The sequence below is a fragment of the Eumetopias jubatus genome, unplaced genomic scaffold, assembly GCF_037043125.1.
Source record: "Eumetopias jubatus isolate StellerSeaLion01/CBP00866 unplaced genomic scaffold, mEumJub1_p1.0 scaffold_13, whole genome shotgun sequence".
In the NCBI taxonomy this organism is placed as follows: Eukaryota; Metazoa; Chordata; class Mammalia; order Carnivora; family Otariidae; genus Eumetopias; species Eumetopias jubatus.
In genome coordinates this window covers 35100834-35114058 of record NW_028274819.1, presented here as the reverse complement: position 1 = coordinate 35114058, position 13225 = coordinate 35100834, and the positions used below count along the sequence as shown (strand labels likewise).

Here is a 13225-nt window from a genome sequence, read left to right as displayed (position 1 = left end):
GGAAAAAAGAAACCCCAAGTATTAAATAAATCATCTTCCTTTGAAATTTATGTTAAACTTTTTTGTCTGGCTTGAACTACAACATCAGAGCCTCACTAGTACTATGTTAAAAAGGAATTGCTGACAGCAGTTAATATTTGGCAAGCTTCAATTAAATCATAAATAATAAACTAGGTCCAAATTTATTCTTATAAGCAAGCATTAATGACCTTTAGTCATCAATTGTGCAATGGTAACTGAGTAGCAAAGACTGAACAAAACAATTTTTAAAGTTAATGGTATTAGGTTTAAATGACACAGCCTTGATATGTCTTATGCAGTTGTACCATTTTTATTTCAATGTGGAAATATGTCCTAACACTTTTTTGTTTGTTTGTTTTTTATCCTGGGCCTGAAGAAATGTTGGTAAAACTCTGGGGAAGAAAGCAAGAAAAGAATTCAGGTTTCCCACAAAGTTAAAGACAAGAGAAAAGGAGATCTCATCTCAATTGTAGTTACTCAACTGTGTTCTTAGGATGGAATGACTTTATTGAGCTAGGAATTCTCAGCAATATTGCAAAGAGAGGATAGGAGGTGTCCAAGACTTAACTGGGTAGAGCTGAGGATATTCTCGCAAGTAGTTACAAGTGAATTTTCTGATCTTTCCTCATGATTTCACAACAAATTTACTTTGCCCTACTGCTCTAGGGGCAAAGTTATTTTATAAACCATGCTTTATTGTATTACCTGTTTGGGTTGGATTGATTGGTAAAAATGCATGTATCTGGAATTAAAAATTCAAAGACAAATTTCACGTTTATGTACATTTTGGTTGTTGTCTATTACTCAGTAGAAATCGAGGACTTATTTTCTTTCTCTACCTTTCTCTCTCTCTCTCTTCTTCTGTATTTCTCTATAACCAAGGAGAATTTGTAAAAACTATACAGCATGCTGGAGAAGAACATGGTTTTTTGGCGAGTGTTAGACCTGGACTAATTCCAGCTTTGTCATTTCTAAAATGGAGATAATTAGGGGCACCTGGGTGGCTCAGTCACTTTAGCATCTGACTCTTGATTTTGGCTCAGATCATGATCTCAGGGTTGTGAGATGGAGCCCCAGAGTTGGGCTCTGCACTGAGCGTGGAGCCTGCTTGAGATTCTCTCACTTTAGGGGCACCGAGGTAGTTCTGTCGGTGAAGCGTCTACCTTCAGCTCAGGTCATGATCCCAGGGTCCTGGGATTGAGCCCCATGTCGGACTCTGCTCGGTGGGGAGCCCGCTTCTCCTTTTCCCTGTGCCTGCCTCTCTGCCTACTTGTGCTCTCTCTGTCAGATAAATAAATATGTTAAAAAAATGATTCTCTCTCGTTCTTCTCCCTGTGCCTCTCTCCACCAATCCCTCTCCCCCACTGCGCTCCTCTTCACACTTTCTGTCTTTCTCTCTCTCTCTCTCTCAAAGAAAATAAATAAATAAATAAATAAATAAATAAATAAATAAATAAAATGGAGATGATTAAGAATTTTTGCCTGTAGGGCTGCTATGAGGATTCAGTGAAATAACTTAAATAAAGTAATGAGGATTCGGTGAAATAACTTATATAAAGTACTTTGTATAGTAGCTGGCACAAAATAAGCATTCCAACAAATGATAGTTTAAACACACATATACTCAGCACTCAGTTATTTTTCCAGATTTATTGAGGTATAATTGACATACAACATTGTCAAAGTTTAAGGTGTGTTCCATGTTCACGTGATACATTTATATATTACAGTGTAATCACTATCATAGCTTTAGCTAATACCTCCATCTTGTCACATAATTACCATTTCCTTTTGGTGGTTAGAACATTTAAGATCTTCCTTCTTTAGCAACTTTCAAGCATATGATATAGTATATCTAACTATATATAGTCACAATGTTGTGCATTAGATCCCTAGAACTTACTCATCTAACTGGAAATTTGTACCCTTTGGCCAACATCTCCCCATTTCCCCCACCCCCCAGGTCTTGGTAACCAGTATTCTGTTCTCTGATTCTATAAGTTTAGCTTTTTCAGATTCCACATATAAGAGATACCATAGAGTATTTGTCTTTCTCTGACTTATCTCACTTAGCATAATGCCTTTATTGTCCATCCATGTTGTTGCAAACGGTGGGATTTTCTTCTTTCTCATGGGTGAATAATATTCCTGGTGTGTGTGTGTGTGTGTGTGTGTGTGTGTGTGTGGTGTGTGTATCACATCTTCCTTATCCATACATTCACTGACAGACACTTAACAATGTTTCTATGTCTTGGATATTATGAATAATGGTGCAGTAAACATGGGAATGCAGACATCTTTTCAATATCCTGTTTTCATCTCCTTTGGATATATACCCAGAAGTAGGATTGCTGGATCATAGCATAATTCTGTTCTTAAGGTCTTGAGGAACTTCCATACTGTTTTCCATGGTGGCTGTACAAATTTGCATCCCCCTGACAGTGCACTGGGGTTCCCTTTTCTCTACATCCTTGCCAACGCTTGTTTTCTCTTCTTGTCTTTTTGATGATAACCATTCTAACAGGAGTGATGTGACATCTCCCTGTGGTTTTGCTTTGTGTTTTTCTGAGACTAGTGATGTCGAACACCTTTTCATGTACCTGTTAACCCTTCATTTGTCCTCTTTGGAAAAATGTCTGTTCAGTTCCTCTGCCCACGTTTTAATCAGATTTCTTCGTTACTGAGTTCTATGACTTTTTTATTCTCCCCATAGAATACTGCCTAAACTATAACTGCTAATAAAACCTAATGGAGGCAAACTCCTATTTTATTTTTCTAAAAAGTGAATCTGATCACGTGATCATGCTACACATGATCATGCTAGCATGATCCATGCTACACATTCATTGCTATGGCTTCAGTGGCATACAGGGTCCTCTGTGGCTAACCCCAATCTTTAGTCTCATCTTTCTACTCTCACTGCTACGTTATGCATGATGCCACCGAGCATCTTGTAATTCAAGTGCACCTACTCTCCCCTCTTTCTTGCCTCTTCCTGTTATTAAGCTGACTCCTTTAACACAGCTAAAGACAGCTCAGTGTCACTCCCTGAGTCGCTGCCCCTCCAGAGCCTTCGAGTGCTACTCTTAGCCTCCTTCATGGATTGCAAACTCCTTGAAAAGAGGGATTGTTTTAGCCCCATTCCTAGTACAAAAAAGGTTTTTATAAATGTTGACAAGAATATTAATGCTTTTTTCATAAATTTATTTCTGGAGTGAATGACATTTCATATATTTAGCTACATTTTTTAACCCATCAGAATGAGAGCTCTCTGATAATGGAAGGGAGTTATTAATGGCAGCAGAAGCAGGTTCCGTCTGCAAGAGAATTGTCTATTTTAAAAGAAAAACAAGTCAGACATAGAAAGAAACACGACTGAATGCAATGACTTCCACAATAAATGTTATTTATTGATCAATGAAAGCTCATTAGCTAGAAACTTAACTGCCATCTTCTACAATATATGTATGTTTATATATTTATATTTTATTTATATATGTAATATGTATTTATATTTTTATATATTTATATTTTATTTGTAATGCTGAAATCCTGAAACTTCTGGAGTGCTGTTCTAATCATCAAAAAAAGTTTTCCTTCTTTATTTGTACAAGATGAAGTGAGTTTTATTGAAATAGTGAGATCTAATATTTTCTGAGTGCTCACTATGTGTCATTGTCATAAGTGTTTTGCTTATATAATCTCATTTTAATTAACTGCCCCATTAAGAACCAACTGGTTATGATAGTTGCCTAATTGTATGGATGAGAAAACAGAGGAATTATCAGAGGTTGCAAGATGCATCCAAATTTACAGAGTGTATAAAAAGTGGAATTCAAGTACAATTATTCTGCCTCAAGAACCCAGCTGTGGGGTTCTGTATTATATCCATGCTATTTGAAAAGTGATCTCGTGGGTATGAGATGCAGCACACAGAATAGCTAATTAATTTACTCAGTAAGTTGGAATGTCATGCAATTACCTCTTACTTGATACCAGAAAAAGTCATCAGCTCATAGCCTTCACGTCCTCTCTCAATAGTAGGACAGCAGTCCTTAAGATGCAAGAAATCTAAGAGATGACCTAAATATTCTCCATTATTTCAACATATGTTGACACATAAGTCTAGGGGTTAGATGACTTATACTAGATATTAGAGCTAGTTTGGGACTAAGCCAAGAATAAAACTCTCATGAAGCACTCTTACATTTTCTAATGAATTAGAGCCAACTTCAATATCTCATATTCTTCCTGAGTTAAACTCAATGAGGAAATCTACTAGCACTTATAAAACTTCTGGTACAACCAATTTAGAATTGAAGTTGGCAAGGCCAACAACACTCAACTGGGGTATTTGCCATCACTTGGATGATAGCAAGGTTGTCTGGTGGTTTTATTTAAATGTTTATAGAATGATCATTTCATTCACACCTACTCAGTTTTAAATCTTTCTGTAAAATATAAATTTTTATTAAAGTTAGCAATTAGTTCACATATAGATTAAATCATAGCATTATATTTAAACAGGATGATTCAGAAAAAATTAATGAAAATATTTAGTTTCAAGTAAGTGTTTCTCTTGATACCTACATTATATTTTTGTATAATTCAGGAGAACAGCTTTGTCTTTTTGACAAAAGGTACAAGATCTATATTTGGCCTTTTATCTCCATTATCAGTTTGAAACTATTTCATAGACAATTTTATCTCTCTTTATTTTGAAAGTATACTTCTGTCTTCTCTGTGGCTTAGAACAAATAAAAAGGCCAAGTATACATTTCTTATTTTCCCTACTTTCGCTACAGGTAAGCTTTTCTAAATGGGAGGAAAAAAATCTCCCCTTTATTGACCTCTTTACCTCTTATTTTGAAACAAGAACTGTGGAATAACAGTCTTTAAATTTTAAGGAGTATCAATTATAAAGTGACTTAACAACTTTCCTGAGGTGGGTGAACTGTAAATACTAAATGAAACGTGCACAATGTTGTAGACTACATCCTGATTTCAGAAATAGTAAGAAGTAAAAAAAAAAAGTACATCTAAGAACTAATAAAACAAACACTCATGATTTAAATTTCAGTCCAGTATCCCAACTCTTTCCTGAGATGTCCTCAATAAGGGACTTTTAGAAAATTTATACAATGTAAAATCTGCTAATATTTTAAGAGCAAAGTATTTGTTACACATTATACCTAAACTATATTGTTTTCTTTAATATGGGATATAAGATTTCCAAGTACTAAATAACTTATTTGAAAGAGCATGCCCTTTCTATAGGCATTTTAAAAACACATTTAAGATGAAACAAATGTGGATCTCAAGCAGTCATATATAATGGTTTCCGAAAATCAGTTTTAGGAAATTCTAAAATAGGAGCTACTTTCCACAGTTAGACACAGCAGTCTGGTTTTATTTTGAATAACACTGGAGGTGTTTTTACTTTTTGTTTACATTTAATTGCACTTTAGAGATATTAACACATGGTTTCGGCTGCCTGGAAGCAGCGGTTTATATATATTTTTAATCTAGAAAATAACATTATAAATGCACATACAGGGACACCTGGGTGGCTCAGTTGTTAAGTGTCTGCCTTCGGCTCAGGTCATGGTCCCAGGGCCCTGGGATCAAGCCCCACATCGAGCTCCCTGCTCAGCGGGAAGCCTGCTTTTCCCTCTCCCACTCCCCCTGCTTGTGTTCCCTCTCTCGCTGTGTCTCTCTCTGTCAAATAAATAAATAAAATATTTTAAAAAAATAAATAAATGCATATACATAATTTATTATATTTGACAATTCTAAGTGGTCCCAGGTTATGACTTTTACCGTGAAAATTCATTGAGACCTCATCATTCCACCTTGTAAATAAGTATAGTGATTTATAGTTGTCACAATAACTATGTTCTGTCTTACAGTCATAAATACCTTGTCATACTTGGTTCCTGTCTACTTTCTGAGCCTTATTCCCCAGACTTTATTCTGCTTGAGATATTCACAAGAAATTCATGTTTTGCTTGATTTTGCTATTACTGGTTTTTATTATTTGCAAGCAGTAATACCTCTTAATACCTAATTTCATTTGAAAGCAGTATGTAAAATCTAGACTCAGCAATTTTTGAATTTTTACATTTACATATAGAAAGATTATAGAGATTTACTAGACTTATATCTCTTTCTGTTTTGTAGCCTAGAACATTTGGTGGGTTTGAGCTACCACGTAAACGCTACTGAAAATGTGGTGTTTTAAGTTCCCAGGTAAAAACTAAAACTAGATTAAGCAGATCTATTTCCTAAGATAGATATTATATTACTATCAGATAGGAGTTTGAGATTTATCCTATAGACAGTGGGAAATATTAAATGACATTTTTAGGCAGGGCTGACACATACACAAGCTGGGTTCCCAAGAAGGCCATAGGGACATTTGTTTCATGCTACCCCAAATTTGTACAGCATCCGGTTGGGAAGCATTCCCTAAGTAAGTAGGAAGCAAGGTCTGCCTTCCATTTAGAAAAGGCAAAATAGATGGCCCACATCCTGATAAGTTATGGCATTTAGCATTAGATATAAGCATGGTTATTTGGATGTTCTTTGCTACTCTGAATCCTAAAGATGTGATAGAATTAGGAGATTATGTAGGATAGAGTGGACAAAAAGATGTAAGTATGGTGTCAAGAGAGCCGAAGGGCTGGTGCTGGAAGCATGTAATCGGAACACCCAGGAGTATACTAGCTTCAGGCAAGTATGAAGCAGGGAAGAAGGGCCAACGCTATCACCAGGATTCAACATTTCTCTCCCCATACTCAAGTGTTCCTTTCCCTTGTTAGGTCGTCTCAGAGGGGTTCTGACTTAGTGATGACTCTCAGCACCTTATCCTTAATAATTCTTGAAAAGAAAAGATTTATATTAGCTTTTCATCAGCAGTGTTTATGTTATTTTGCCAAATCTGCACCAAGACTGATTGGCTGGGCTTGAGTTTTATCCTTATCCTAGATAGAGTGGTTGGGGTTAGAGTCATACCAGCCACATGGAATTAGCATGGAAAAATATTGCTCATAAGAAAAATCAGAGTATGGTTATTAGAACAAGGGATAGCAGAAATGTGACAGGCAGGAAGAATAGACATTTAAACATTTGATGACTCTTTTAATCTACTTTTCTTCGTATTCTCTCAAGTGAGGCATAATCCTAATTGGATCCTGGCATGTTGGGTATAATTATATTTATAAGTTGTTTTAGATCTTATAAAAGCATCATTAGGTTTGATAGGGATGAGATCCACTGTTTAGAGGGTAGATGAAATGACACAAGTCTGCTTACAAAACTGTAAAAACAAAAACAAAACAAAAACGGTGTTCTTAATGCCAGAGTGATATCAAGCCATGAATCCTTCTGGAATTAAAGAAGTATGCTCACTAACCATAAGTGGAAAGGTTAAATCAGGAAATTGTCTGGAAGTCAGTATTCCCTCTTCAGTGCTATGTGCCATTCATGTTTCTGAAGAACATGCCATCTGAGAACAATCTTAGTATGGGCCTTGACAAGTGTTCCTTGTGTCCCACAATTGGCCCCTTTGTGGATGACTGTAATTATTACCCCCAGTTCTGGGTGTATTTCAAATAGTGAAATCCTCTAATCCTTAAGCTTTAGAAATGACAGTTAGCTTGATGGAAACATATTGCTTTACATGGTTTACACAGTTGCCCAGAATTATCAACTGCCTGCACAGATGGTGGACACATATGGAAGCATTGCTCACTTTGGGGTGGTCACCAGGACACCCCTGTTGAGGAGAAGCAGTCTTCCCTGTGCAGTTCCAGGTGAATTCTCCAAGTCCATCATAAGCATTTCCAGTGAAATAAAGTTCTATTCATTGCGTTATCATCTTAGAATTGAACAGAATGGAAAAAAAAAAAAAAAAAGGAAGGGAAAGAAGGAGGAAAGAAAAAAGGAAAAAAGCTTTAAGTGAAGGTGCAAACTTTAAATAGTATAGGCCACATACCCTAAATTTTAAATATATTATTAACTGCATTATCATTTCTAATCAAGTTACTCAGATGTGGATGGTTTGTGTTGGTATGTAAATCTTCATATCCAATACAGTTCACCTATCTTGTTTCAATTTTATCTTATTTTTTATTTTTATTTATTTTACTATTATTTTTTAATCCATAAATTCATTTAATTTCCACCCCCTGAGCTATTCCACAGGAGCAAGCGGGGTGTGTGTGGACGGGGAACATTGTAGCAGCGACTTCCTGAGTTGTCATGCGCTAAGGACCATGCTCATACTGAACACAAAGCTGTCTACCAGATTAGAGAGACGAATGATATTGGAGAAATGTACCATTTTTTCTGGAACTATTTGCAGGGAGGTCCTGCTGCCATGTCATAGACCAAGCCTTGTCTTTCACCTCCAGTTTGTGTAGGATGCTCTGGGTATCCACATGGTGGCCCCAATGGTTTTGTGCCGAAAAGAAAGCTAATATTTCCCAGATGTCACTAGCAGTGAAAGAGCTAAAGGGATGATTACATTGTTTATGGAAGTCAGGGGGGCTCCTGTGGAAGGCAAATCATGAGCAGATTTGAAGAAAAGTTCTCTTTTTCAAACTGAAGTTTAATGAAAGGATAGATTTCTTCTCTCTGGAGGCTGGCCTTTTTCACTTGTAAGGCTGGCACTGGCATGTCCACAATCTGGGTGTGTGGGTGTGGGGTGGGGGAATACATTTTCTTATAGTGGGCTGATCTGGGAGGCAGGTTGAAGAACAGTCCCATGGTTCTGGCTGTCTGGGCAGAATTGCAGTCCTACACAGCCAGTTCCTGAGGATGGGCCAGGTATGTGTCATGCTGGAGGAGACTTAGGAAGGGTTTCTATTTCCCATTAGGCTGAGGCTCTAGAACCATGTGCCCAGTGGAGTAGGTGTGAGAATAGTCGGGCTCTGGAAAGCTGGAATGGGCTGGGGAGGGGAAATGCCACAGCTTGCCAGACTGAATGGAAGAGGTCCTCGCCTGGGACTCTGGGTACTGATCCATAGGCATAGGAACCATTCAAGCTGCAGTTGGTGACAGAATATGTCAAAGATACTTCTGGTTGTGGTTTTGTCCATTGAGAAGAAAAACAGCCGCACTGATTTGGAGACATTTTGTTGTCATTCGTCAGGATCACATCTTCACTCTGGCTTAAGGGACTCACTCCCTGGGGGCTCTTGACAGTGCTCAAAGCTCTAGAGGTATTCATCCACCGTGCTGCTGCTGGCCCCTTGAAAATAGGTGAAAAAGGCACACCAGAAATTCCGCTCAGTCTTTATAGGTCTCTGCACCTCCACGGCAGTCTTCCCTATTTCTTCCATTTCGAGTGACACAGGTGACAGTGTAATTCCTGACCATCACCTAAGACAGCAAGATGCTCTGGCTGGGCAATGGTGCGCTGTGAGGACCAGAGCTGCCTGGCCCACTTTCAAGCAGCTCAGAGTTAATTTTAATTTTTTAGGTAATTTAACTTTTTTTAAAGATTTTATTTATTTTAGGGAGATATAGAGCACAAGCAGGGGGAGGGGCAGAGGGACAGGGACAGAAATGATCCCAAGCAGCAAGCAGACTCCACACTGAGCGTGGAACCCGACATGGGGTTCCACACCAGGACCCTGAGATCATGACCTGAGCCGAAATCAAGACTTGGATGCCCAACCAACTGAGCCACCTAGGCGCCCCTAGGTAATTTAACTTTTTTTGAGATAGATTTTGACATAGAAAAGGGCATGCCAAATTAGTATAGAATGTTCTTGTCTATCTTTGCCCCAAACCTCTAATACAGCATCATACAGAGTGATAATATAATTACTGAACCAGAAAATTAACATTAATACAATACTATTAAACAAACTATAGACCTTATTTAAATTCCATGTCTTTCTACTAAAAGACTATAATCCTAAAAAAGATGAAAAATCTGGGCACCTGGGTGGCTCAGTCGGTTCAGTGTCCTGCTCTTGATTTCACTTCAGATCATGATCTCAGGGTTGTGAGATCAAGCCTCACATGAGGCTCCACACTGGGCAGTGGAGCCTGCTTAAGATTCTCCCTCTAACTCTGCCCCCACTCCCCCCTGCTCACATTCTCGCTTTCTCTCTCTCTCTCTCTCTCTCAAAAAAAAAAAAAGATGAAAAATCTAAGTGAATATTAAATCTCTAGAGATAATGAAGATATTTCTATGTGTATAAAGATGATAGGAGAAATAGACCATTTATGAGAAAAAATTAAGATTACATATGTCAAAAATATCATAAATAGACACAAACAGAAGGATATTTTTTTAACCTACGATCTGAGCAACACTGCAGATTTAGAACATCGGTATTCATCCCCTTGTTATAGTTTACAGTTTTTCTCAATATAGGGATAATATATATTAAATTCCCTTTAAAAACTCTAATCTCGTGCTTTGTTGTATGATGAATATGAATATTTGCCAAAAAAATTACTTGAGTGAATCAAGATAACTCCTCATTTGTGTAAATCATTTCATAGTACTAAAATTCTAAGAAATGAGTTTTTTAGAATTTCAGCTCTTCGCTAAGGAAGAAAAATTAGCCAAAGGCTTCTTTCAAACTGAGGCAGCTGTATCCCCTCCCTGTATGACAGGAAAATAAAATAGGAAATGATGTTCAAAAGGTGAGAATTATAAGTGAAGAACTCTCAAATTTGATGTATTCATTCAGTTACTCATCATTCAGTTATTCATTCTGCATAAATTGTGTTCAGTTTGCTCATAGTGCTCATCAGACTGACTCTCTTTAGAGTCATTATGCATGAGATGTACTTTACCACTACATGGTTTGCTCCTGTGGAGACAGTACAAAGTCTGAATCCTGTGGGTTTCTGTTCTCCTTTAAGTTTTCTGTTCTCCTTTAGCCCGCCTGTCTAAAAGTACCTGAGTTATCAGGACAAAGAAAGAAAACCCTGAGCATAATGAGGCAGATACAATTGAATAGCTGTAAGGGTTTAGATTCAGATGGCTAAGAACACATGGCTTCTATGTCAGAAGTAACAAACATTCATCTATGAATCAAGGTCAATTATGGTGAGTTCAAAGGATTATCATATCTGTCCAGACTCAAGCCCAGCAGAGAGAGTACACTTATTGGCCTGAAAAAAGAAATGGCTTCTGAGCATCAAGAAGCCTTTTGAGTATAATTCACAGGCCTCCAGAATATAAGAGGACTCAAAGCTGTAGTCTTTAAAGGGAGTACAGACCCTCATGGGTGTGTGACTACATTATACTAGGATCCAAGGTAACCAGAATCCTAATGAATCATTGAACACTACATCAAAAATTAATGATGTACTATATGTTGGCTAATTGAACATAGTGATTAAAAAAACCCAATGTTTGCTGTTTAGAGATGTGTTTTCAAAAACCAGCATCAACTGCAGATTTGAAACTAAAATTATTTTCTAATATAAAATATGCAGATATAATAAAACAGCATTAAATGTAAGGCCAAATAAAGTTCCATCTTTTCAAATGAGCATGTTAACGTGAAGATATCAGAATGTTAATTGAATGAAAGAAACATTCTTTTACATGACAGATTCTACTCCCTTTATGCAAATCCATTACATCTCCTATCATGAAGGACTTATACATGAACAAAACAGAGAAATGTGCCTGACATATTTAAGGAATTGTTAATGGTTTATAATTTCTTAGCAATAAACTATGTTTCTTTCATCAGAATAAAAGCTTGAAGAACAAACTCTTGTCAGGAAGCAAGCTGTGTGGCATCCATGCAGAAGAGGTGAGTACATTTTCTAGCTTCAGTGGAATAGAGAGTGCCAAAATATTAGCACCAGATTGTTCTTCCTTAACCCGGAAACCTGGAGACTTCGTCTGTCACTAACATAAATGAAAGCACTGGAACAGAAAAATGAAAACAGATTTTAAACTTTTAGGTGTTTTGGGGTGTTTTAAAATTGCATAACCAAAAAAGAAATTAAGCCAGTTAAGCGTTGCTTCCCTAAAGTGATTTTATGTATTCCATCCTTAACTGGATTACCAGGATTTTCTTAATAGCAAATACCTGGAGGTCAATGAAATTTTTATTTTTTTTTTAAAGATTTTATTTATTTATTTGAGAGAGAGAGCACATGAGAGGGGGGAGGGTCAGAGGGAGAAGCAGACTCCCTGCCGAGCAGGGAGCCCGATGCGGGACTCGATCCAGGGACTCCAGGATCATGACCTGAGCCGAAGGCAGTTGCTCAACCAACTGAGCCACCCAGGCGCCCCTGAAATTTTTATTTTTTTTGAGCCATCTACTATGTGATGTCTACAAAGTTTTGCAATGACAATGAAATGTCAGAATGAGGATTCTGGGGTTGACCATAAACTTTAAGAAACAAACAGTCATTGGGTCTACTTGCTAGGCAGGAAAATTGTTTCATGCATTTATTAGTGGGGGGTGGGGGAGTCATTCTGGTTAATTTAGATTTACCTAAAATCAATTTCCATCTGCGCTTTATGATCCCCTATTTAATGCTATAGACATGTAGCTCATGTAATTCTTAGTGATAGTAATGTGATAGTAAAGACAGTGTCATAGTAAGTCATTCTTTTCCTGGAGGAGAGGAGACCACAATCACTGTGTTAGCTGGATCCTCCAACAAGCACATGAAATATGAGACTCGTTGTGCAAGGGATTTATTAATGGAAAAACCTGTGAATGATAAAAAGTAAGCATGAGAGTCCTCATACCACACATACCACAATGTAGATCTGGTATCTGTTAAAGAAGGGGGAAGGAAAGTGGTATAGATAGAACAAGAACAGTGGCTCACACAAGTTAAAAGTTTAACCCCTTTCCTGTAGTGGTTAGAAGTAAGGCACAGAGCTGGTGAAATACCACTATCATTTTCTAATTGTGGATCTACCTTTTGTTCCAATGACCTTTCCCTGTTACTATCACCTTCTAGCAGAAGGGACAGAGAAGATTACCTGGTGACTCACAAGCATTGCTTTTTAGAAGTCCAGCTAGGAAGAAGTGACACATGTCTCATTGCATCCTATTTGCCAGACGTAGGTCACATGCCTAGCCAAGCTGAATGGAGTCTGGAAAATGTCATTAGGTTGGTGGTCATGCGCTTATCCAGACCTTGGGATTTTTTTTTAGTAAACAAGCTGAGAATACTCCTTGATGGACATGTAAAAGTCCTT

General features: G+C 37.5%; 1 protein-coding gene and 1 pseudogene across 2 annotated transcripts in view; one reads left to right on the top strand and one right to left on the bottom strand.

Annotated features, from left to right (window-relative positions):
• Positions 1–13225, top strand: part of LUZP2 (leucine zipper protein 2) — a 469487-nt gene that overhangs the window by 335846 nt on the left and 120416 nt on the right. For both annotated transcript variants that reach the window (XM_088017667.1, XM_028117737.2), the window contains exon 6: positions 11751–11813. In XM_088017667.1, coding sequence (XP_087873793.1) covers positions 11751–11813 — 63 coding nt within the window. The remainder of the gene's footprint in view (positions 1–11750; positions 11814–13225) is intronic.
• On the bottom strand, positions 8633–9365 carry LOC114220022 (transcription cofactor vestigial-like protein 1 pseudogene; annotated as a pseudogene).